General features: G+C 52.8%; 2 protein-coding genes across 2 annotated transcripts in view; one reads left to right on the top strand and one right to left on the bottom strand.

The window, feature by feature from the left end:
- The window catches only part of fn1a (fibronectin 1a), a 23,162-nt gene extending 12,696 nt beyond the window's left edge, over positions 1-10,466 (top strand). The window contains exons 23-46 of the mRNA XM_062456752.1: positions 26-217; positions 696-968; positions 1,367-1,558; positions 1,675-1,764; positions 1,886-2,152; positions 2,315-2,431; positions 2,610-2,774; positions 2,906-3,061; positions 3,204-3,317; positions 3,433-3,702; positions 3,881-4,068; positions 5,083-5,170; positions 5,347-5,526; positions 5,628-5,717; positions 5,850-6,041; positions 6,129-6,218; positions 6,580-6,676; positions 6,767-7,139; positions 7,418-7,556; positions 7,743-7,904; positions 8,550-8,675; positions 8,830-8,936; positions 9,037-9,156; positions 9,243-10,466. Coding sequence (XP_062312736.1) covers positions 26-217; positions 696-968; positions 1,367-1,558; positions 1,675-1,764; positions 1,886-2,152; positions 2,315-2,431; positions 2,610-2,774; positions 2,906-3,061; positions 3,204-3,317; positions 3,433-3,702; positions 3,881-4,068; positions 5,083-5,170; positions 5,347-5,526; positions 5,628-5,717; positions 5,850-6,041; positions 6,129-6,218; positions 6,580-6,676; positions 6,767-7,139; positions 7,418-7,556; positions 7,743-7,904; positions 8,550-8,675; positions 8,830-8,936; positions 9,037-9,156; positions 9,243-9,311 — 3,857 coding nt within the window. The 3' untranslated portion in view covers positions 9,312-10,466. The remainder of the gene's footprint in view (positions 1-25; positions 218-695; positions 969-1,366; positions 1,559-1,674; positions 1,765-1,885; positions 2,153-2,314; positions 2,432-2,609; positions 2,775-2,905; positions 3,062-3,203; positions 3,318-3,432; positions 3,703-3,880; positions 4,069-5,082; positions 5,171-5,346; positions 5,527-5,627; positions 5,718-5,849; positions 6,042-6,128; positions 6,219-6,579; positions 6,677-6,766; positions 7,140-7,417; positions 7,557-7,742; positions 7,905-8,549; positions 8,676-8,829; positions 8,937-9,036; positions 9,157-9,242) is intronic.
- On the bottom strand, positions 10,007-21,184 carry cfap65 (cilia and flagella associated protein 65). Its single transcript, XM_062456227.1, has 33 exons — positions 21,164-21,184; positions 20,897-21,078; positions 20,640-20,742; positions 20,294-20,460; positions 19,927-20,126; positions 19,602-19,726; positions 18,847-19,069; positions 18,503-18,771; positions 18,142-18,339; positions 17,807-18,048; positions 17,558-17,714; positions 17,284-17,421; positions 16,924-17,163; positions 16,601-16,825; positions 16,375-16,521; positions 16,136-16,301; positions 15,855-15,983; positions 15,498-15,711; positions 15,045-15,173; positions 14,781-14,957; positions 14,631-14,697; positions 14,430-14,540; positions 14,143-14,334; positions 13,747-13,905; positions 13,441-13,575; positions 13,047-13,163; positions 12,638-12,781; positions 12,499-12,549; positions 12,123-12,349; positions 11,744-11,869; positions 11,287-11,562; positions 11,041-11,175; positions 10,007-10,911 (listed from the first exon to the last, which is right to left on the bottom strand). Exons 1-33 carry the CDS (start codon positions 21,182-21,184, stop codon positions 10,722-10,724), a joined length of 5,382 nt encoding a protein of 1,793 aa, XP_062312211.1. The 3' UTR covers positions 10,007-10,721.

The following is a 21,184-nucleotide window of genomic DNA, read 5'->3' as shown; positions in this document are numbered from 1 at the left end:
ACGTGCCATCCAATCAACCAACCAGACATCACTGGCTACAGAGTGACATGCAACCCGACCAATGGGCAGCGCGGGAACTCACTGGAGGAGTTTGTGAAGGCGGACCAGAACTCGTGTACCCTGGAGAACCTGAGTCCGGGCGTGGAGTACAACGTCAGCGTGTTCACCGTCAAAGACAGCATGGAGAGTGTCCCAGTCTCCACCACCATCACCCAAGGTAGGCGTGGCCAGGGGCCGGCGCCTGTAACCTCTCACCTCTACGACATCGCTGACACCACAATCAGACCGGGGGGGAGGGGGGTGGGGTGGGTGGAGTTAGGGTTTAAGTCGTTTCCAGGGTAAAGTGGTCTGTAGGTGCTGGTCTGAGATCAGCTTCCCCTCCATTCATTTTTAACCGTAACCTGTGGAAGGGAAGCTGAAAGCTGAACCCCCCAGTCCTCCTGTCGCTTGCATCAGTCTCGTCTGATGTGAACAGTGATGATCCAAAAGCCTGTGATGATGGTGGAGCTGTCCTCTGTCAGTGTCATGGCGATCATGCTACCGCCGGCTCTCTCTGTCACTCAGTGTCTGTCTTTCGGGATGGTCGCTGCGTCAACTAACCGTCTCGATGTTATAGATGTGATACGTGAGAGAGAGTATCACATTTGACGACATCTCCTCTCGTCCTCCTCTCCCTGCTTCTCTAACCTGACTAGACGTGCCTCAGCTAACAGACCTCAGCTTCGTGGACGTGACCGACACCACCATTGGCCTGCGCTGGAGCCCGCTCAACTACACCGCCGTCACCGGTTACCGGATCACCGTGGTGGCGGCGGGCGATAGTGTGCCAATGTTCGAGGACAGGGTGGAGCCCACGTCGGGCTACTACACCATCTACGGCCTAGAGCCCGGCATCGGCTATGACATCAGCGTCATCACCTTGACAGAGAGTGGCGAGAGCGAGCCCACCACCCTCACTCAGCAGACTGGTGAATAAGCGAACCATATGAGCCTATGTGTGTGTGTGTGTGTGTGTGTGTGTGTGTTTGTGTGTGAGTGATGCGTCTGGGCCAGATGGTTGTGGTTAGGGGTGTGTTCTTGGGCCCCAGCTCATCTGTTTCTTCATCTTAGCATCACAAGCTGTGGTTTGTTTGATCTCCCCTTCCAAACCGCGTTTGTTCCCGCACTTTCAAGGTATCGTAAAACTGCGGTCCCACGAGCCAGTGCGCACGCTGTTCCTTTTTACCTTTTAAATCTCCTGAGCTCACACCGTCTTGGTTCTTTAAAAGAATCCCTCTCAGGATATACTGATATAGTCTCCATCCTTCTATTCCTTCCCAAATCCTCTTTCTCCTTCTCCTCTGCCTCTCTCTCTCCCCTCTCACAGCTGTCCCAGCCCCAACAGACCTGCTGTTTGGAGAGGTGGGTCCGAACACCCTGCAGTTTAGCTGGTCCAGGCCCGCTGTCCCTAACCCCGCCCATATCGGTGAGTACCTGGTCAGGTACCACCCCATCGACGAGGACGATGACACCACTGAGACCAGGGTGGAAGACAACACCAACAGCGTGGTCCTGAGGAGTAAGAGATTTCTCTCTCTCTCACACACACACACACACACATACCGTACACACACAAACCTATCCTTGAGGGCGGCTGTCCGGTCCTCTGATCTCTGTTGTGTGTTACCCCCGTAGACCTGATACCCAACACAGAGTACCTGGTGAGCGTGGTGTGTGTGTACGAGCAGCGTGAGAGCTCCCCACTCGTGGGAAATCAGAAAACCGGTAGGTTGCGCCACCTGTCATACAAACGTCATAAGCGCAACATGTCATTTATTGTTGCAGTATTTCATCTGTTGGCGCACAGTGCCGCGGCATGACCTGATGTCTCCCTCTGCTCCGCCAGCTCTGGACTCTCCCTCTGGTCTGCGCTTCTCCGAGATCCTGACCACCTCCTTCACCGTGCACTGGCACCCTCCAGAGGGCGCCATCACGGGCTACCGCCTGCGCTATCAGATGTCCAGCGGGGGCCGGGCCAAGGACGAGAGGCTGCCCCCCTCCAGGAACCACTTCACCCTGACCGGCCTGACCCCCGAGACAGAGTACCAGGTCAGCATCTACGCTGTCAGCGCACGCCTGGAGAGCAAGCCCCTCACCGGAGAGCAGAAAACCAGTAAGAACAGACTTACTTTCTCTCACCCTTGTCGTTATCCCAAACTCCCTTCTTACCATCCTCTCGTGTTTGTGCTGTTGTTGTCATGTGTTTTTGGCAACCGTGATCCAAAGCCTTTTCCATCTGTGTGTGTGTGTGTGTGTGTGTGTGTGTTCTCCCCAGTTTCTGATGCCCCTACAGACCTGGAGGTGGTCTCCTCCTCCCCCACCTCCATCACCATCCGCTGGGACGCCCCCTCAGTCACCGTCCGGTACTACAGGATCACCCATGGAGAGTCTGGTGAGCCGTTACCTTGAATACAACTCTCAGTTCCCACCTAAAGATAGACTTGGAGAGATCTCGCGTGCCTAGCTTGTTATCTATCATCGAGACCCACTGCATCGCAAGTATGTGAAAGTACTCCCAGACGCACAGTGTTAATGTTGCCATCCGCCCCCCCCCCCCCCCCCCCCCCCAGGAGGCAACAGCCCCACCAAGGAGTTCACGATCCCTGGCTCCCAGTCCACCGCGACCATACAGCACCTCCGGCCTGGGACTGAGTACACCGTCACTGTGTACGCCGTCACCGGCAGAGGAGACAGCCCTGCCTCCAGCACCCCCATCTACGTCACACACAAGACAGGTACTGAACACACATACACACAGACACACACTTTAAAACACACCCACTGTAACTATACACGCTGTGACTTCATTACTGGTCATCATGGTCTCTTAACTCTGCTATCTGTCCCACTTGTTTTGTCTCTGCAGACATTGAATCTCCGTCCGAGATGGAGGTGACGGATGTGAAAGACAGCTCCATCACAGTGCGCTGGAGCCCCGCCCAGGGGCCCATCCAGGGCTACAGGGTGACCGGCGTCCCCCGCAACGGACAGGGCCCCTCCTTTACTGAGGTGGTCGCCCCAGGTAAGGGCAACTCTTCGGTCAACAATTATTCATCTTTACTGGTTATATAACGTGCGGCTTGAGAAACTTGAGAAACCTGTTGGTGTTGGGCTGGTCCTTGTAGTTTACAGTTGTAGTTCATGGGTGCTATTCTTTTCTCCAGACCAGACAGAGATGACGTTCTCAGGACTGATGCCCACGGTGGAGTACATCGTGAGTGTGTACGCTCTGGGACAGGACGGAGAGAGCCCACCCCTGGTCGAGACCGTAGTTACCAGTGAGTATTTCATCTTGGAACTGAAAATGGACTCCATGTAGACCATGCTTTCCACTGCATGAAGCTGGAGGGAAATTAAACAGAGGCCCCCCCCCCTCCCCCCTCCCGTTTCCAGTGGTGGACCGTCCCAAGGACCTGACCTTCTCAGATGTTGACTCCACCTCCATGCGCATCGTGTGGGACAGCCCTGACGGCGTGGTGACCTCATACCGCGTCCTGTACTCCAGCTCCGAGGAGGGCGAGAGAGAGCTGCGCCCCGCTCCCCGCGGAGACGCCGAGTCGGCAGAAATACACGGCCTGCGACCTGGAAGCGAATACACGGTGAAGGTCATCGCCCTGCATGACCGCACAGCCAGCCCTGCCTTGGTGGGGACACAGGCCACAGGTAGATGGAAGTTTTCAGCTGGTTAGTCCAGATAGGTTTCCTGTTCCATGGCGTGGCATGTTCTATCATCTCTACATACTGCCTCTATCTCTGGAACCTTTCACCATACTACAGACCCTAGTGAAGATACTGAGGATGCAGCCCACCTCCTCCAACCTTGTGTTCCCTTCCTCTGCAGCGATCCCTGCTCCCACAGACCTGCAGTTCTCCCAGGTTGGCCCCACCTCCTTCAGTATCACCTGGACCACGCCCACCGCCAGTCTGACGGGGTACCGTGTGGTCGTCAACCCCAAGAGCAAGACCGGCCCCACCAAGGAGATCAATGTGGCACCTGACACTGCCCAGGTCCACATCCCCGGACTAATGGTAAACACTGACATAAGTGTGTGTGTGTGAGGGAGTGAAGGTGACCAGTGTTTTTAGAATAGCCTTCATGTCATTCAGAGCTGATGTCAGATTTTGTTTTACAAATGACTATGGCCTGTTTTATGTCCTTGAGGCTGAACCATAGACTTTTACCATTTGCTAAAAGGAAAAGTATTTTGGATGCGAATGCCTTTCCAGCAGCTGTTGCTACAGAGCTGTCTGTTTCCTGGCCGCTGCTTTATGACCCAGGCCGCCCTTAATGAGAGCCCTGCTTTCGCTGCAGCTGTCCAGCTATAGCCTTGGTTTCTGCTGTGGCTGGGCCTTCAACCGAGCAGCTCCCTCTCTATTGTGGTTTCTAACCAGGGCTGTGCTTCATTCCAAAACCAAACGTCCTCTGACTAGGCCTTGTCCACTTCTCTACACAGATGTGTTAGACTTGGTCATGCCAAAGCAGCTCACTGCAGGCTGCCCTGCATGAGGGTATGGTTTACATATGCCCACTCATCTCAGACTGTGCACAACAACAAAAGATGATGAGTGAGTAAGGGTGGACTGGAGAGACCGGGGGTCTGGATTGAAGCGCAGCCCTGTGGGTGTCCTCTGTAGTGGTTTTGAACCCAGTAGTCGACTTGAAGCCACGCGCTGTCTTCCAGCCTAGTCATTTACAGTGAGGGGGAAGATCACAGACTGGACCTGCAGCTGAGGACAGTGCAGAGAAGAAATCACTTCAGCGAAGAAGGAGTCAAGTGGCTGAGCGGTTAGAGAATCGGGCTAGTAATCAGAAGGTCGCTGGTTCGATTCCCGGCTGTGTCAAATGACGTTGTGTCCTTGGGCAAGGCACTTCACCCTACTTGCCTCGGGAGGAATGTCCCTGTACTTACTGGAAGTCGCTCTGGATAAGAGCGTCTGCTAAATGACTAAATGTAAATGTAAGGTGCTTATATGGCTAGCTCGGGTATTTGATTCCTCTCTACTAATCTACCTCTCTCTCTGTCTCTTGTTCTTTCTCTCTAGGTTGCAACTACCTATGAGGTGCAGGTCTATGCTCTGAAGAACTCTCTGACCAGCCGACCTGTCCAAGGGGAAGTCACCACACTGGACAGTGAGTTCCCCTTCCAACTCTCTCTCCCACTGGAGCCAGATCCGCTATTGGCCAAGTTCACCTTTCCATCGTCGAATGAACAATAGCCACGTCAGCCAGTCAGTAGTGATGCTGTGGGAATGTTTTCATCCTCTGCATCCACCTCTCTCCCTCCCATCTTCACCTGCACATGTCAGCCATCAGCCCTCCTCGTCGCGTGCGCATCGCAGACGTGAAGGACTCCTCCATCACCCTAACCTGGCGCTCCAAGACTGAGACCATCTCTGGCTTCCTGGTTGAGGCCACGCCCACCACCGGCAGCATGACCCCCATCCATAGGACCATCGCCCCAGATTCACGATTGTACAGCTTCACAGGTATGAGACTCTCTCTCTCTCTCTCTCTGTCTCTCACTCACACAGCAGGCTGTTCTCATGCTATCCCAGGTATCTATGTAACATATGTGTGTATCCTACAGGTTTGCAGCCTGGCACTACCTACAAGATCAACATCTACACTCTGAATGGCAATGGGCGCAGTTCCCCCTTCACCCTCACTGCCACCACAGGTACCACCTGAGTCTACCATGGCCCAAGCTCCCTTCGCCACCTGTACATAACCTTGCTCTCTGATCCAGTCCTCTGCCTGTAAGCTGTGACTAACTCAGGCTCCCCTTGTCTGTGGGTGTGTGTCCCTCCAGCCAAGCCGGTTGTGGTCCCTCCCACCAACATCCGCTTCACCTCGCTGACGCACAGCAGCGTGTCCTTCACCTGGGAGCCGTCCAGGAGCCCCGCGGTCAGCGGCTACTACGTCACCTACGAGGAGGCCGGGGGCGTTCCCCGGGAGCTCACCCCCCGCCCCCACTCCTCTCGCAGCTACGCCACCATCACGGGTATGCCAGCCACTCGATTGGTCACTTCACAGCCCCTGTAGAACACTCTGTGTGTCCGTCTCATCTTCGGTTGTTCTCCCTTCGTAGGTCTGAAACCAGGAACTGAGTACATCATCAAGATAGTGGCCCTGCAGAATGCCCTGAGGAGCACACCTCTAGTGGGCAAGGCTAGAACTCGTAAGCACAGTCAACAGCCCATACTTGCTATTGACAATAACCCCCAGTTTGGAAAGGACCGTTTGTAGGTCAATCTCAGTGTAACTGTGTGGTGTTGAGTCCTTGTCTGTTGTAACCATGGCTTATGCAGGCTATCTATTAATACCCAGTTGTAAGGTCAGCTCAGCTTCTGTGCTTTTTGTAAGACCTAACCAGCTGAGGGGTTGAGGAGGCGCTAGTTCTCGTGTTTACGGCTTCAACGTAGTTGCACAACTGTATTTGGCTTGATCAGGACTCTGCCGCCCTCTGCTGACTTAGTGCTGCTAATGCAGCTGCCCCCTAACCTGCTGCCTTGCCCCTGACGCCCGCCTTTCTCTGCCAGAGCCTGAATCTCAGCTGCTGATGCCACAGCTGCCCATGCCAAACAAACCCACCTCTGACATCCTGGATGTGCCCGAGGACGGCTTCAACGACAAGAAGTAAGACCCCCCTCGGACCCACATATTGAGCACAACTGCATGACTTTGTTCTTTTTTATAACGCCTGCTCCCTTGCACCTGCTCCGCTAGCAACTTCCGCGACAACAACCACGTGCAGCTGGTCGGTACAGGCGGCCAGGACGGCCTGGGCCAGCAGGGCCAACACATCTACACAGAGTACCAGAATCTGGGCCCCAACGGAGGCAGAGACTCCCAGCGGCCCCACCTCCGTGAGCCCTTGATCTACGTGCCTGTGCCAGGCCCGGACGGCCAGAGAGTGCCCCTGGTCCGCGTCAGCGAGGGACCCCTGCCCGGCCTGCCATTCGGTTTCCCCGACAACGAGACGGGCATGACGCAGGAGGCACAGACCCACACCACCATCGCCTGGCAACCTGTTCCACACAGCACAGAGTACCTGGTGTCGTGTAATCCCATAACCCACCTGGAGGAGAAGAGCATCCAGGTTGGTGCATGCCTTAATCCAAAAACTATCTGAAACTCCTAACCCCAACACATAATGTAATTATAACCCTAACACTAATTCTAATAACCCCCCTAAAAATAACAATTGAACTTGTGAGGACCAAGACAATTTAAAGAAAAAGTGACATTTTTGCAGTTTTTCTATTTTTTTATGGGATTTCTGCTCCATAGAAGAATAGTTAAACACACACACACACACACCCACACACACACATAGAATCCTTACTGGCCGTTTCCCCCCCCCCCCCCCCCCCTCAGATTCATCTGCCCGGCACGTCCACCAGCGCCACCCTGGTGGGTCTGACCTCCGGAGCGTCCTACAACGTGATCGTGGAGGCCGCCAGGGGCTCGCACAAGGAGAAGATCCTGGAAGAGGTGGTCACCGTCGGCAACGCTGGTAAAAAAAAAAAGACATTGACGCAACCCGCATTAGAAAAGGCGTTTTTTATAAACTGATCGCCCAGTTGCTCTCCGGTTTACCATTGTTGCCTTGTTCTCTCAGTCTCAGGGCTTACATAAAGTAACGTTTTTTAATGTGCAGATGATAATTGATCTCTTTCTCTTCCTCCCTCTCTCGGGTCAGTTCCCGGTGATGTGCTCTCCAACAGGGACGTGTGCTACGACACCTTCACCGCCACCTACCACGAGGTGGGCTCCGAGTGGGAGCGCATGTCTGAGACAGGCTTTAAACTCTGGTGCAGGTGTCTGGGGCTGGGCAGCGGCCATTTCAGGTGTGATTCATCCAGTGAGTGACTAAACCCATCCCAGCATGCTTTGCAACACTACATGTAATCAATCCTAGCATGGGCTGACCTGGTGTTAATTCGACTGCTATTAAACCCTTTTATCAGGTCCAATTATATAAAATACATGGTAATCGTTGATACCTTTTTTTGATGTATAGCACCATTAGAGTTAGATATAGCTGAGGTCTGCCCATGCTAGCTCCCATTCTCGGCGCCATATGTGAGAAAGGGTCACATGGCCGTAGAGGGGTTTGGCTCGCTGCCAGCTAAGCTTGAGTCTCAGGTTTGTATTGTCAGTCTGTAACCAGACGATACTAAACTCTGAGACTGCCATCATGAATGACTGCTGAGGTCATAAGTCAACAGCCTCACATGACTTGTGTGTGTGTGTGTGTGTGTGAATGAGTATGTGATGAATTTGGTCCAATCTAAGCCTTCAGTCCCAAGGAGTGGGATACCTGTGGTCTGTTCAAGAGGATGCAACAACACAGAATGTCCAGATAGCAGAAGTGTATATGGTGTTTCAGCGACATTGTGGATTGACCTGCCTGGAAAATACAGTACATCTGATGCCTTCTGACTAGTATTCTCCCAACTCTACCTTGCCCTGGCCACCCCCCCCCCCCCCCCCCCTTCCCGGACAGAATGGTGCCATGACAACGGAAACAACTACCGCATCGGGGAGAAGTGGGACCGCCATGCTGAGAACGGTCACATGATGAGCTGCACCTGCCTGGGCAACGGCAAGGGAGAGTTCAAGTGTGAACCACGTGAGTCTAACAAAGCACACGCACACACACATACATGCTATATCTATCTGTCTTATCTTACTGTATGTGTCTCACCTATCTCATCAGTCATTACGGTACATGTTAATAATGATTTGAGGTGTATAACCCCATGTTCTCCTGTCTGGTGCTGTAGATGAATCAACTTGTTACGACGATGGGAAGATGTACCAGGTGGGCAACCAGTGGCAGAAGGAATACCTGGGAGCCATCTGTACCTGCACCTGCTATGGAGGCCAACAGGTGGGCCAGGAACCTGTGTGTGTGTGTGGGCTGTGTGTGTTTGTACTGTGTGTGAGTGTGCTGGGTGTGTGTTTGTATTCATGTCTCTTACCCCTCTCAGGGCTGGCGCTGTGAGAACTGCCGGAGGCCAGGAGGCCAGACGGAGGTGGACGTAGACCTCCTCCAGCCCGTCCACTCCGACGCCTTCAACCGCTACAGAGAGAACGCCCTGCGCAAACTGGTGGGTTGGCTGGACCAATGACTTGTACGTCTCTCTTTTACCGGAGTGAAAACACCGTCTGATTCCGTTCCCGTTCTCTCCTCCAGAACATCCAGTGCCCTATCGAGTGTCTGAGACCAGAGCTGCTAGCAGATGCCCAGAGCCCCACAGAGTAGAGGGGAGAGGAGACATGGCCAGGAGAGAAGACTCCTCCTGGGGATATGACTTACCGCTTGTCAGCCCCCCCTACCCTGCCACATCCTGTGCATTCACCTATTAGTGCTCCAACTATGGCTGACCCTCCATAGTCTCAGCTAGCCTCCTCTCCATGTCTTCCTTTTTAATCAGTAACAGTGCTGGTGTATAAGACGTTTAATAAGTCTCCACAGTGCTGCTTTAGGCCACCATGTCTCTGCCGAGGGAGGAGGCGAGGAGACGAGGGAAGGAAGCTAGTTGAATGGATTCAAACGCAGCCTTTTCTTTACGACCCTTATCCTGCTGCTTCTTCCCCACCTCCACACCTTCCTGACGCCTCACGAAACGGCCTGGGCCTGCGGTCCCCACACCCACCACAGTCAGCCCCCACCCCCCATATCAATCTCCCTGGTCCTCACAAGCATTCCATGAGTTTGTTTATTTGACTGTTCAGATCGCTGATTTTATGTCATGTTTTTATGAACGCCCCTGGAGACATTCCAGTGAAAGTGCAGGTTAGCATGCCCCAGTGCCTTCCAGTAAGCTGTCCTCACTCTGAGGGTGAGGTGAGTTCTTCCTCTGATCGGAGATGTTACTCTAGAGTCAGGTGAGACTGTAAAAACTCTTGCCAGTTTGGATGGGACTATTCCAGTAAACTTCCCTTTTTAAAACCAAGCACTGTCTGCCATGCAAGCATTTGCATGATATTCCCACAACACCCTGCGGTTTCCTGGCTGCCTCCTCCTGTAAGTGCTGTAGCCAACTCGACCTGTCTGTGAGGCTAAATACAGACATGGCCCCAGGCTCAGCACACCATGTAAGCTGGTGTTGATTCTATGACCTAATTTGTCCTTCTCATTTTCATTTGTTGCTTCTTCTTTAGGGAAGGGCACACAGAAACACTGTAGTTAGTTACGATGGCTCGACAGTGCGATGCATTCATTCATACTATTCAGAGTTGGTGTTTTTTTAATGTTGAAAAAAAACTAGTTTTATTTATCCCTTTTATCCAGGCATTTTGTTTTAATGCTTTTTGGGGTGTACACTTTTTTTTATATATTGTAGGCGCTAAAGTCTTAACTACTGTGGACTAAATTCCTTTTTAATAAACTTTTACAAAAAAACATAAAACCTTCCGTTATCATCTGGCTTTTTGTCTTAATCTATTTGTGAGTTATGAATTGAATCCCATGAACATCCTTTATTGATTTAGTCCAGTAACGGCTGTAAACTATACAGAGATACATGCCGGCTAAGCTTAGAAGTGAATCGGAATGGATACAGTTTAAAGAGAAAGGATGAATTTACTGAATTCTTAGAAACATGTCTATTTTACTACATATCAAATGATTCATGTGAAAAGGTCATCCAGACTGGGGATGCAGTCTGTTTCAGTGGTGTAGCAGGTCAGTCTGTGTGGGGGGACTGTGGGATGGTGGGGGTAACAGGTTGTTCAGCAGGCTCAAGGGGGGGGTCAGGTGGGGCGCAGGACTGATGGCCTGGGGTTTTTTGGGTTCCCTGTTCGGCTCAGCATCAGCCACACCTTGGGAAAAAACCCTCCTGAATCCACAGCCGTTCTTCCTAGAAAACAACAACCATCCATATGTGAAGAAAGGTAATGACTACCGTTCAGCCATAAGGCATCTGCTACCAAGTTTACATGTTTTAAAATCCAGGGCGCCTAAGTCAATACTGGTGTTGAGAGCCCACCTGGCAGAGACCGGTGGCAGGGCGATGATGCGAGGGCATGCGGTGAGCACCAGCTCACCCCGGAAGGCCTCAGTCATCAGGTTCTGGATGGTGTTCAACAGAACCTCCTCCACAAGGTCACTGAACTTGGGAAACCTGGACGGCAGGGAGATGGAGCACAATGAACAAAAGCTTGAACGACGCGCTATCATCTTTCTGGAAACACGTAACACCAGTAAAACCAGGAAGGTTTGAGTCCCAGCTAACCTGCGTATGGCCTTTTGGACATCCAGCTGGTGAGTTGGAGGGGGATCTGGAAGCTCTGGGAGCTGCTCTGCCCCCCCTTGCAACCGCTGAGGAGGAGGAGGGCTGGAGGGAGGGTTTGGGGGGGCAGAGCCCCCAGCAGCAGTGGGATCCAGGGTGGAGGTCATGGAGGGAGAGGCTGTGGGGTTGGAGCTCTTTTTGATCTGGATAAAGTAGGGGACAGGTTCAGACACCGTGTTGACCAGAGACTGGTGGAAGGAGGGGTCTTCTTGTAAACTCCTGGAGAGATGGAGAAAGAGAGATGGAGAACGAGGTGGGGGAGGGTTAGCCAGTACAGGTCGGGTCCCCAGAAAAAAAGATGTGCCATGCATTGCATCCCTAGAAGTCAAGAAACGTCCCCTTAAAGAAGCGGTGATCTAGGTGATGGCTTTAGTTAGGGTGAAGGTGGGGGTCTAATTACCTCAGAATGGCGGGGAGGATAAATGTGAGGATCTCTCTCTCTGGACCGTGGATGAGTGGGGGCAGGTCTACAGAGGGGGCGCTACTGGGACTTGGCACTGAGAGATGGGCGCTGGGCTGGAACGACCTGGAGGAGACCGAATGTCAAAGTTCACCCAACTGTATCCAGGGTTACACCTGACTAGGAGCATGAGACAGTCTCTTCAATTGCTTCTGGTGAACTAAATCAAGCCCACCCATCAAGTATTTGAGGGTTTGACAACATCTTTTTCCACTCATGTCTAATTAGTATAAAGGTAGTTAAGACTTTTACTGAATGTTTAACTATGATTCTCTAAGCTGAGGAACTTAAACAGAGCTGATGGCGTGTTCCACTGTACCTGTACACATAATGAGTGTTGAGCAGCGAGGGGAAGAAGGTCTGGAACTCCAGCAGGGAGTGAGAGCGGGCCGTCACCCCCAGATGAAGCAGGGCCGCCTGGGGGGGCTCCGGCCGCCTCCACGCGCTGGCAGCCTCTCTCTGGGCCCGCCTCTCCGCCCGGGTGGGCCTGGCACAGGGCACTCCTACGAGGTAACTGCTGGTGCTGGCACGGATAGGGGGCAGGGTCTGGATGGGGAGATGGAGAGGAAGCCAGAGGAAGGAGAAACTGAGCGTGCTAATGTTCAGAGTTCAGAGAGTGACTGCTGGGAGAATAGGGTGACCTTATGTGAAACTGAACGCAACAATATCTACTTTGTCTAAATGTTTGACCTTACCTTGTATTTCCTGACTGCTGTGGCAGATCTCAGTGGAGCTTGTTCACCTTCCTGCGCCATGACAAGGCATTGGTGTTAGTAGTAGAAGAAATAAGGATTCATGAGATGATCATCATATAATTGTGAATAAGTGTCTGACCTGAAGTTTGCTGTGTGTGTGTCTCTGGGCTTGATCTTGCAGCTCCTTCTCTGTGAGGGTGAACTCATTCTTCTGCCTCTCTTTCTCCTCCTCCCACTGCTGCAAAGCATGCTGGTACCGGAGCACTTCTTCCTCCAGAGTCACCTGGTGATGATGAGGACGACAAGTTTAGTTTGAACTTGTTCTTGGTCCTCATAAATTCAAGTGCTATATCTATTTTCATGGGTTTTGGGTTTGGGTTTTAAATGTGTGGGAGTGGGGCAGGGGTTAGGGATAGTTTTAGGGTTAAGAGCTGGGGTAAGGTTTAGGGTTCAGGATACGTTTTTGGGTTAAGGTTAGGGAAAACAGGATTTTGAATGAAACAGAAACAGATACCCACACAAACGTGTGTGTGTGTGTGTGTGCTGACCTCACAGTTGAGGTCTATCTGGTAGAATTTGGGGCTGCAGGAGGTCTGCAGAGTAAGGATGCACAGCGCGCTCTCCTCTGGAGCCAGAGTGCCACACTCTGGCTGGATCTGCACCGCCTGCACACACATCCACACAGTCAGTCACCTCGAGAAACACAGCTCACCAAACATTTACATTTAGTCATTTAGCAGACGCTCTTATCCAGAGCGACTTACAGTAAGTACAAGGACATTCCCCCAAGGCAAGTAGGGTGAAGTGCCTTGCCCAAGGACACAACATAAATTGCACGACCAGGAATCGAACCGGCAACCTTCGGATTAATAGCCCGATTCCCTAACCGCTCAGCCATCTGACTCCCAGGGAAGAGACAGACAAAGGCCCAGACAGCTGTACCTGCTGGTCGGCCAGGTTCCAGCTGTAATAGACCGTGTCAGTGCGGGAGACGTTGGTGAGAAAGAGGATCCGGGTGGATCTGGTACACACCGGGACGTCCCCGAGAGACACCCGCTCCTCCGACAGGAACACCACCTGTGTGCACACACACACAGGCACACATCAACACACATACACTCTCATGTGCACGTGTACCCATACACACACACACACCAACCACTTGGTGAATCGTGATGAAAGAACAGACCCATGTGACAACATCAAAATCAAAACACTACATTTCCCAAAAGGCTTTGTGTGACCTACCTGGCCAGGTAAGGGCACTCTCTGAGTACTGGGAACTGACGGGTAGGTTTCGTGGAGTTGTAGAGGAACCGAGTCTCCCAGGAGTTGTTTATCAAACCCACAACCTTCAAACGTCATAAGTACAGAGTCTCCATTCAGGACATGGATAGGGATATCCACCTGAAAACACACACACACACACACACACAGAAGATGCTGCCTGGTTAAGCTGGGTGGACCGCACCTGTATGGACTGTCCAAACCGTATTCTCTATTTCACATCACTGATACTGTACACAGACTATATATTACATCTAGACACCGAATCTCTTCTGCTTCAGCTCTACCAGCCAGGTAGGGGAGGGCGGGAGGGTGAGGAGCGGCTGGATGTGGGCTGGAGGGGAGGTTAGAACTCACGCTGTATGCCTTGGCCTCCAGAGGGGAGAAGACCCACTCTATCTGGGCGGAGCTCCCAGGCAGCACCTCTCCCTGGGGGTTGAGACACTGCAGGACCAGGTGGTCAAAGTTCTCAGCAGTCAGCTTCTCCAGGGCCTTTGTGTCCAGCTGGTACCTGGCGGAGACGGCCCCTCCGTTATACAGCTCATACACCTGGGGGGGGGGGGGGGACACAGGGACCAGGGTGAGAGGATGGACATCCCAAAGGCACGGGTCAAAATACATCCATCCATCCTTGGGTGTCTGACCTGTATGGGGGGGCTAAAGCTTCCGATGGCCACAGGGGAGAAGACGTGTTTGCTGGAGGTGAAGTGGAGATAGTGTCTGTCTCTCTCCACCGTCACTCCCATGAAGTTCAACTACAGCCGATGCACACAAAGAAAAACAACAGCTGTGAACCGTGTCCACTTGACCTGATCATGGGTTGTTCCTAAGGGCTGAGGGCTCACCAGGATCTCCCTGCCGTGGGACAGCTTGAAGAGGACAGGAAGGCGGTCGGTCCCAGCAAAGTCATGCCTGAGGACAGATAGAACATGACTCCCACAACATCTTCTGCACGTTGGCATCTAACGGTCACTCGCTTAAACCCCCAAACTGACCGATAGCTGAACTGCACTGCCTTCTGCTGGCCAGGCAGCAGTCTGCCAGTGCGAGGACTGACACTGAACAGCCTGTTGTCCTGGACCTTCATTTGGTGGAGCTCTGACGGGCTGAAATCCACAGTGTCAGCCCAGTACTCCAGCTCTATCTGCTGGTCCTCTGGGAACAGGAATGACCTGCGGGGGAGAAGAAGAGAGAGTCTTAATAACATTCCATCCAGGTGGGGTTTCCAGTATGAGTGTGAGTTAGGCAGTGGGTCTCACCAGTCTACAGGGACGCTGCCTGTGTTTTCAAACATGAGCAGCATGCACGAGGGTTCAGAGCCCAGCGGTGCCGCGCCAAAGTTAAAATCCAACATGGCCGCCGTGAAGACGGATGGACAGCGTCGCAGACTGCAGGGTCAGAACAACTTCGTCATACATAAAAATACATTTATCGAAGCCCCTCTTTCTCTCCAAGGAACCTGATCGCGATACCGCCCGACGCGTCTAGTTACATTTTACATTTAGCAGACGCTCTTACCCAGAGCGACTTACAGTAAGTACAAGGACATTCCCCCGAGCCAAGTAGGGTGAAGTGCCTTGCTCAAGGACACAACGTCATTTTGCACGGCCAGGAATCAAACCGGCAACCTTCTGATTAATAGCCCGATTCCCTAACCACTCAGCCATTTGACCCCCATACAATTACATGGGTGGAGTGTCGCTGGTCCTGACCTGTGTCGGGTGGGCAGGCGGTAGGTGAGCTCGGAGCGCGCAGGGTCGCGGCTCAGGTGGGCGTTGAGGGCGTCCAGGGAGAAGAGGCTCCACAGCTGCAGCTTGCTGAGCCGCTCCGCACTGCCGCTGCTGCGCATGTCACTCACCTCCAGGATGGGGAACACGGCCTCCCCTCGAACCTCACACACCGCCTGGGGCTCCGCTAGCACACGCTCTGGGGTGAGGGGGGGTGAGGGAGGGTGAGGGGGGAGAGAGGGGAGCGAGGGGAGAGAGGGGAGAGAGGGGGATAGAGATGGTTCGGACCGAGGGGAGAATGTAACCCAGACAGAGAGACACAGGTGATGGGTCAAGCTTCACCTTTGGAGCTGAGGATCTGGGAGCTGATAGTCCAGGAGTACTGGGCCCGCCTGGCAGGCCTCACTGTGGCCCGCACCAGCAGTCTGGACCTGGCTGCTATGGTACCCTTCTCTGAGTCCAGCTCCAGGGCTGGAAAATGATATAAATAAATAAAACCCATCTATCTGGTATGTGGATATGCTGTAGTATTGGAGAGTATTGACATTAGGTCTGACATCTAGTTTAATGACAGTGAAGTAACAGCTGGTATGAAACATGCAGCCTTCTAGCTGTGGTGGTACCGTTGTGTTCAGAAGAAGTGTTGTGGGCTGGACCAGGGTCCAGCTGGTTCTGTTTTACACTCAGAGAGAAGCTGACAGCACAGGTTCCGTTGTTGACCAGGGGAATCTCAAAGGACCTGTAGCCCCCCACCAACACCTCCCCCAGTTCCAGCACTCGATTTTCAACCTGGGCAGAAGAAAAATACAAATTAGAACATACACACGCACCCACACGCACCAAAGCGATAAAAGAGCCTCACCTGAATCGAGCCCTCGGAGGCCGTCCCTACAATCTTAAGAGGGAGGCGGCACTTCCTGCAATCCGGCATCTGGGTTGGCCAGAAGGTGAGGCTGGGCTTGAGGTTGTACCCCATCTCCTCCATGGGAGTGAAGGACCACATCTGCACCTACAAGAGCCAGGCTAGTTCACCTACAGTGTCATCCAAACAGCTAGCAGATCAACCACCACCTGTCTCTGTGTCTCACCGAGCTCTCGTTGGGCTGCAGGACCCCTGAGTCTGGTTTGACAGCGATGACCTGCTGGTCCGATCCGGAGATCATCCACTTGAACTGCAGAGGCAGCCTGCTGAAGTTCCTGATCCGGTAGAGGCGCTGGGAACAGGAGTCCACTGCGGTGGGCTTGAAGAACAGACTCCCGTCTCCCTCCAAACACACACGTGGCTTCTCCACCAGGCTCACCACACTCAGCTCCTACACACACACACACACGCACACTTAACATATATGCATAAATGGATCACTTGTACGATGAATAACAAAAGTGTGTGTGTGTGTGGATGTGTGTGTACCTGAGTGTGTTTGGGGTCTGCATTCAGCCGCAGGGTTAGGGGCAGCTCTGGGGGATTGTCCTCAGAAGGGGTGGTCCTGAGTGCGAGGATGTGGTGCTGTCCAGGGTGGACCAGTCCGCAGGAGGGAAACACACACACAGACGGGCTCTGCTCCGGGTCCAGGATGTAGATCAGGGGAAGGGCACCGGTGTTCTGGAGCAGGACGGTGCGGTAGAACTCCATGCTCAGGCCGGGGAACACCTTGAAAGGGAGGGATGGGTAGAAACACACACACACAGAGAAACACACTGCAATATGTACCCGGGCCGTTGTGGAGTGTGGTGGTGGGTTTTCGGACGTGTGTGTTATGCTTTTCCTGACCACTTGGGGGGGCTGCAGGGAGAGCCGGGGGACAAAGTGCTCTCTGCCAGGCAGGAAGGAGTGACCTATGACCCTGACAGTCAGACACCAGGAGGGGCAGATGGTGCTGTCCTCCACATGGCGATGGTCACTCAACACCTGGCAAGAAAGTAGACTCTGCCTTTAAGGAACACAGAGATGTTTCAAAAGGGATCGATTTTGTCGTAGTGGACTAATCTGTAGCCCTTTAACTTCCCATTATCTGACCATTAGAAACAGGCTCTACAAATCTTACCTTGTACAGAGAAAAACACTCCAGCTGGCCGCCATGGAAGGTGTTGTGTTGCTTGGGTGTGTAGGTGACCCTGAAAGACGTTGACTTCAGGGGCCCCAAGTCACATGATGATGGTGTAACAGAGAAGGGTGAGTCTGCAGCAGGGGTCCACAACACGCTGGAAAACAGAACACAACTTCATTCCTTTTTTGACCTTGGTGTGGTTGTGACTGAGCCTAGCACGTGGGGCACCACGGCAGGGTGTAGTACCTGAGCTTGCCCTTGGTGTGGTTGGTGATGGCGACGGGCAGGGAGGTGGAGCCGGGGTGGAACATCAGTTTAGGAGGCTCTAAGGTCACATGGCTTCCGGGCCCCTCCCCACTTCCTCCTTCATGACGTTTACCCCCTGAGCAGCTTTGGTAGTACTCCTCCATGGGGATTTTCGCTGTGAAAGCCCTGGCTGGCACTGCCACACTGACTGTCTCCGGACCAGCAGGCTCCATGGCTAGGTCCTGCAGAAGAGGCTAAGGGCTAAGTTATTCCTGGCATATGACTTTATGGTTAGGCGTTGGGCAGAATCAAGTTACCCCTCCCCACAAATGTACCTCAGGTAGGACCAGCGCCCCTTGTTGGTCCACATGGAGCTTGCCCTCTGCCAGCATGGCACTGAGCATGTCTGGGGGGTACTGGGTGAGGCCACGGGCCAGGTGATGCTGGTACACAACCAGGTGTTTGGGTTTGAAGATGGCAGGCTTGAGCTGCTCAGAGTGGCAGGTGCCAATCAGGTCCAGAAACAGAGGCTCCTGTCCCGAGAGAGATCCACAGGATGACAGCATCAATGGCCATCCTCAGAACTAGCACAGATGATATCAGAACAGTTCTTATCATGGCTGAAGCAGAATGTGGAGAGGGTGACCCATATGAGCTCCACAGAGAGAGAACGAGGGCGAGAGGGTGAACGCTGACCCTGTGCAGCAGCAGGCAGGCCACCCTCCTGTGGTGGGCGATGGGGTGGGTCGGGCGGTACAGCAGCTTCAGGCTCACACGCTTGTAGGGGGGCAGGGTACCCCCTGCTGGCTGGAGGGAGAACACGCTGTGGCCCTCCCCGTCCAGGTCGAACTGATAGTGTGCTTCGACGGAGGAGGTGTTCACCAGGTCCACTGACCGCAGAGACTCCTCCCCTTGCTCCACGCAGCCAAAGTCCAGTACAGATGAGGACAGACACACCTGTGGGCCTGCAGGAGAGCAAAAAGACAAGGTGAATCAGGGGAGGGGTGCTTATCCATGCTGGAGTGACATACGGTGCCTACCTATGCAGCTGCCAGTGAGTTTGAGGAGGGTCTTGTTGAGACCCCCTGGGCAGGTGAGGGAGAGGTAGTCCACACAGCTGGTGTCCACAGACACGGGGCAGAAGGACACAGGTACTCTGACGGCAGAGCGCGCAGCCACCTCGCCCTTCTCCACCAAACACTGGAACACTGAGTGAGACAGAGGAGGACGCTTGAACCTGGACAGACTGAAGGATGCCCTCATCTGGGAGGAGAGGAAGACAGACACAGACAGAATGGTTGATATGCAGATTTTCTATGTACATGAAGCTTGGGTCTTCGTGAGGTCAAGAGGTCATACAGTGAGGCCCCTCACTGAGCAAAATACAGTCATGGAACACACTCGGGCCAGACTCTGAGGAGACAGTAGGGAGCGAAACATGCACAAATAGGGCTTATGTGAGTTACGACTTGTTCACCTGTTTTTGTCTGTTCTACTGTATCACTTTGCTGATCGGTGAGACCTTTTAAGGAAGCGAGTCTGTGCATTCTATGTTTGAACATGTCCAGCTAATGTATATAAGCACGTCTTGAGAGACAGAGTTTTCACTCATGCTAATCACTCTGTTGTGGACTGATGGTGTGATCAGACGTCGTGCTAATAAACCAAGTCAACCCTTTTCCTTGTCGTGCATCCTTGGCCTGCCTTCTGACAGACTTCTCATCCTTACAATGATCAAAGTGAGAAATAGGTCTATCTGTGTATATATCACAGGCAAGAGAGTGTGTTGGCTCACTGAAGACTTGTTGAGGATCTCGAAGTGCTTCTCCACAGAGGCTTTGACGGCCACACTGCCAAAGTCCAGCACTTTACAGCCCTCCTCCTGGCCAGGGGCACTGATCTCCAGGAATGGGTATTTAGCTGAAGAAAACACAAGCACAAAACACCGTCAAGGCAATGCTTTAACAGATCACCAGTCCATGTAGATCTCTGCTGTCCACTATATAGGCAGCGGATGTCAGAGCGTGTGCGGCATGTAGCATGAGTATATTTTTGGGAAACTTTCCTGTTCCTTATACAGTGAATGATGGACAGAATGACGCCACAAAGCTGCCACTCACATATGCCCTGTAGGAGCACAGTGCAGGTGGTCTCCCCGTCATCCCCGAACGCACAGCTGGCCTCTCTCTGGTACACCAGCGCCTCCTGTGGCCGGAAGACCACAGTCACACGGCACTCCTGTCCAGGCCCCAGTACTCCTCGGTCTGGGGACAGCTGGAAAGGAGTGGTCACCTCCCACTGGAATCCTGTCTGCAGCTTACTGAAAGGGACACACACACACACACACAAACCAGGGACCATGGTAGAGAGGGGCACAGTAAGGCACACATAAAATGTACTTACACATAAACAAGAACCCATATTTTTAACATGATTCGTCTCCTATCTTAGACAGCCCAAGCAGTCACTGGTGGGACTGTCTGTTACCTGGCATTGCGGAACAGGAAGGTTGACTGAGAGGAGTGGTGCACAGCACAGGGAGGCAGCAGGACGGAGTCAGGTATCTCCAGGGTGTGGCGAGGGATGGTGGCACGCAGACACACCTGGAATAACCCATTCTTACTCTGGAACTCAATACTGTCCTGGTACTCACACTGCCACCAATGAGAGGACAAGATCAAGAATGAGCAGAAATGAATGATTTAGTTGATAAATAGTTCCATGGATTTCATTGTCGATTGTAGATTTCACTATGGGGATCTTAGTGACACAAAGTGCTCCCTAAGCATCCCTATGCATTCCCCCACTCTGCCCAGGGGGAGTAGATACGTACCCTGTCGAGCGGGTGGAATGTGACAGGCAGGGAGTAGGACATTCCTGGACTGAGGACGATTAGCTGAGGGAAGAGGGTGGTGAAGAACTGGGACACAGGAGGTCTGAGGAAAACATTAATTTAAGCTTTGTGTTTTAATGGTAGTCAATTGGTACTTCATCCACTTAATGTTGCTGCTGACTTTAACATATAAAGGGTTTGTTTATTAGAACTGTGCACTCTGTCTCATAATTGTTGCCTTCCACCACCAGACTCACCTGAAGTGTAGCTTCTGCAACTTGCTGTGGACGTTCTTCAGGAAAAGGGTTTTGGTGAACTCCCCACCCAGATCCCAGTTCTCCCAGGTGAGCTCTTCCAAGGTCTCCACCCCCAGGAAACAGCTTCTCTGGGAGGATGCCTTCCTCTGCAGCTGTCCTGACCGCTGGAGCACTGGACCCACCTTTGGAACAGACAGAGATCACAGCAATTTATGGCCCTATTTTAACCCTGGTATTATCCTCACCATGTACCAACTAACTAGGTACTATACTGTATCTAGATATCAT

The sequence above is a fragment of the Osmerus eperlanus genome, chromosome 3 (assembly GCF_963692335.1).
Source record: "Osmerus eperlanus chromosome 3, fOsmEpe2.1, whole genome shotgun sequence".
Lineage (NCBI taxonomy): Eukaryota > Metazoa > Chordata > Actinopteri > Osmeriformes > Osmeridae > Osmerus > Osmerus eperlanus.
This window is presented reverse-complemented; position numbering and strand designations above follow the sequence as displayed.

Excerpts from the sequence above, each read along its gene's own strand:
- cfap65 (XM_062456227.1), bottom strand. The coding sequence starts at position 21,184 with ATGATATCTAGATACAGTATA. Across the intron at positions 17,715-17,806 it reads CACACCAAGGGCAAGCTCAG|CGTGTTGTGGACCCCTGCTG; the intron begins GTACTACACCCT and ends TCTGTTTTCCAG. Across the intron at positions 16,302-16,374 it reads CCTCCGAGGGCTCGATTCAG|GTTGAAAATCGAGTGCTGGA; the intron begins GTGAGGCTCTTT and ends TCTTCTGCCCAG.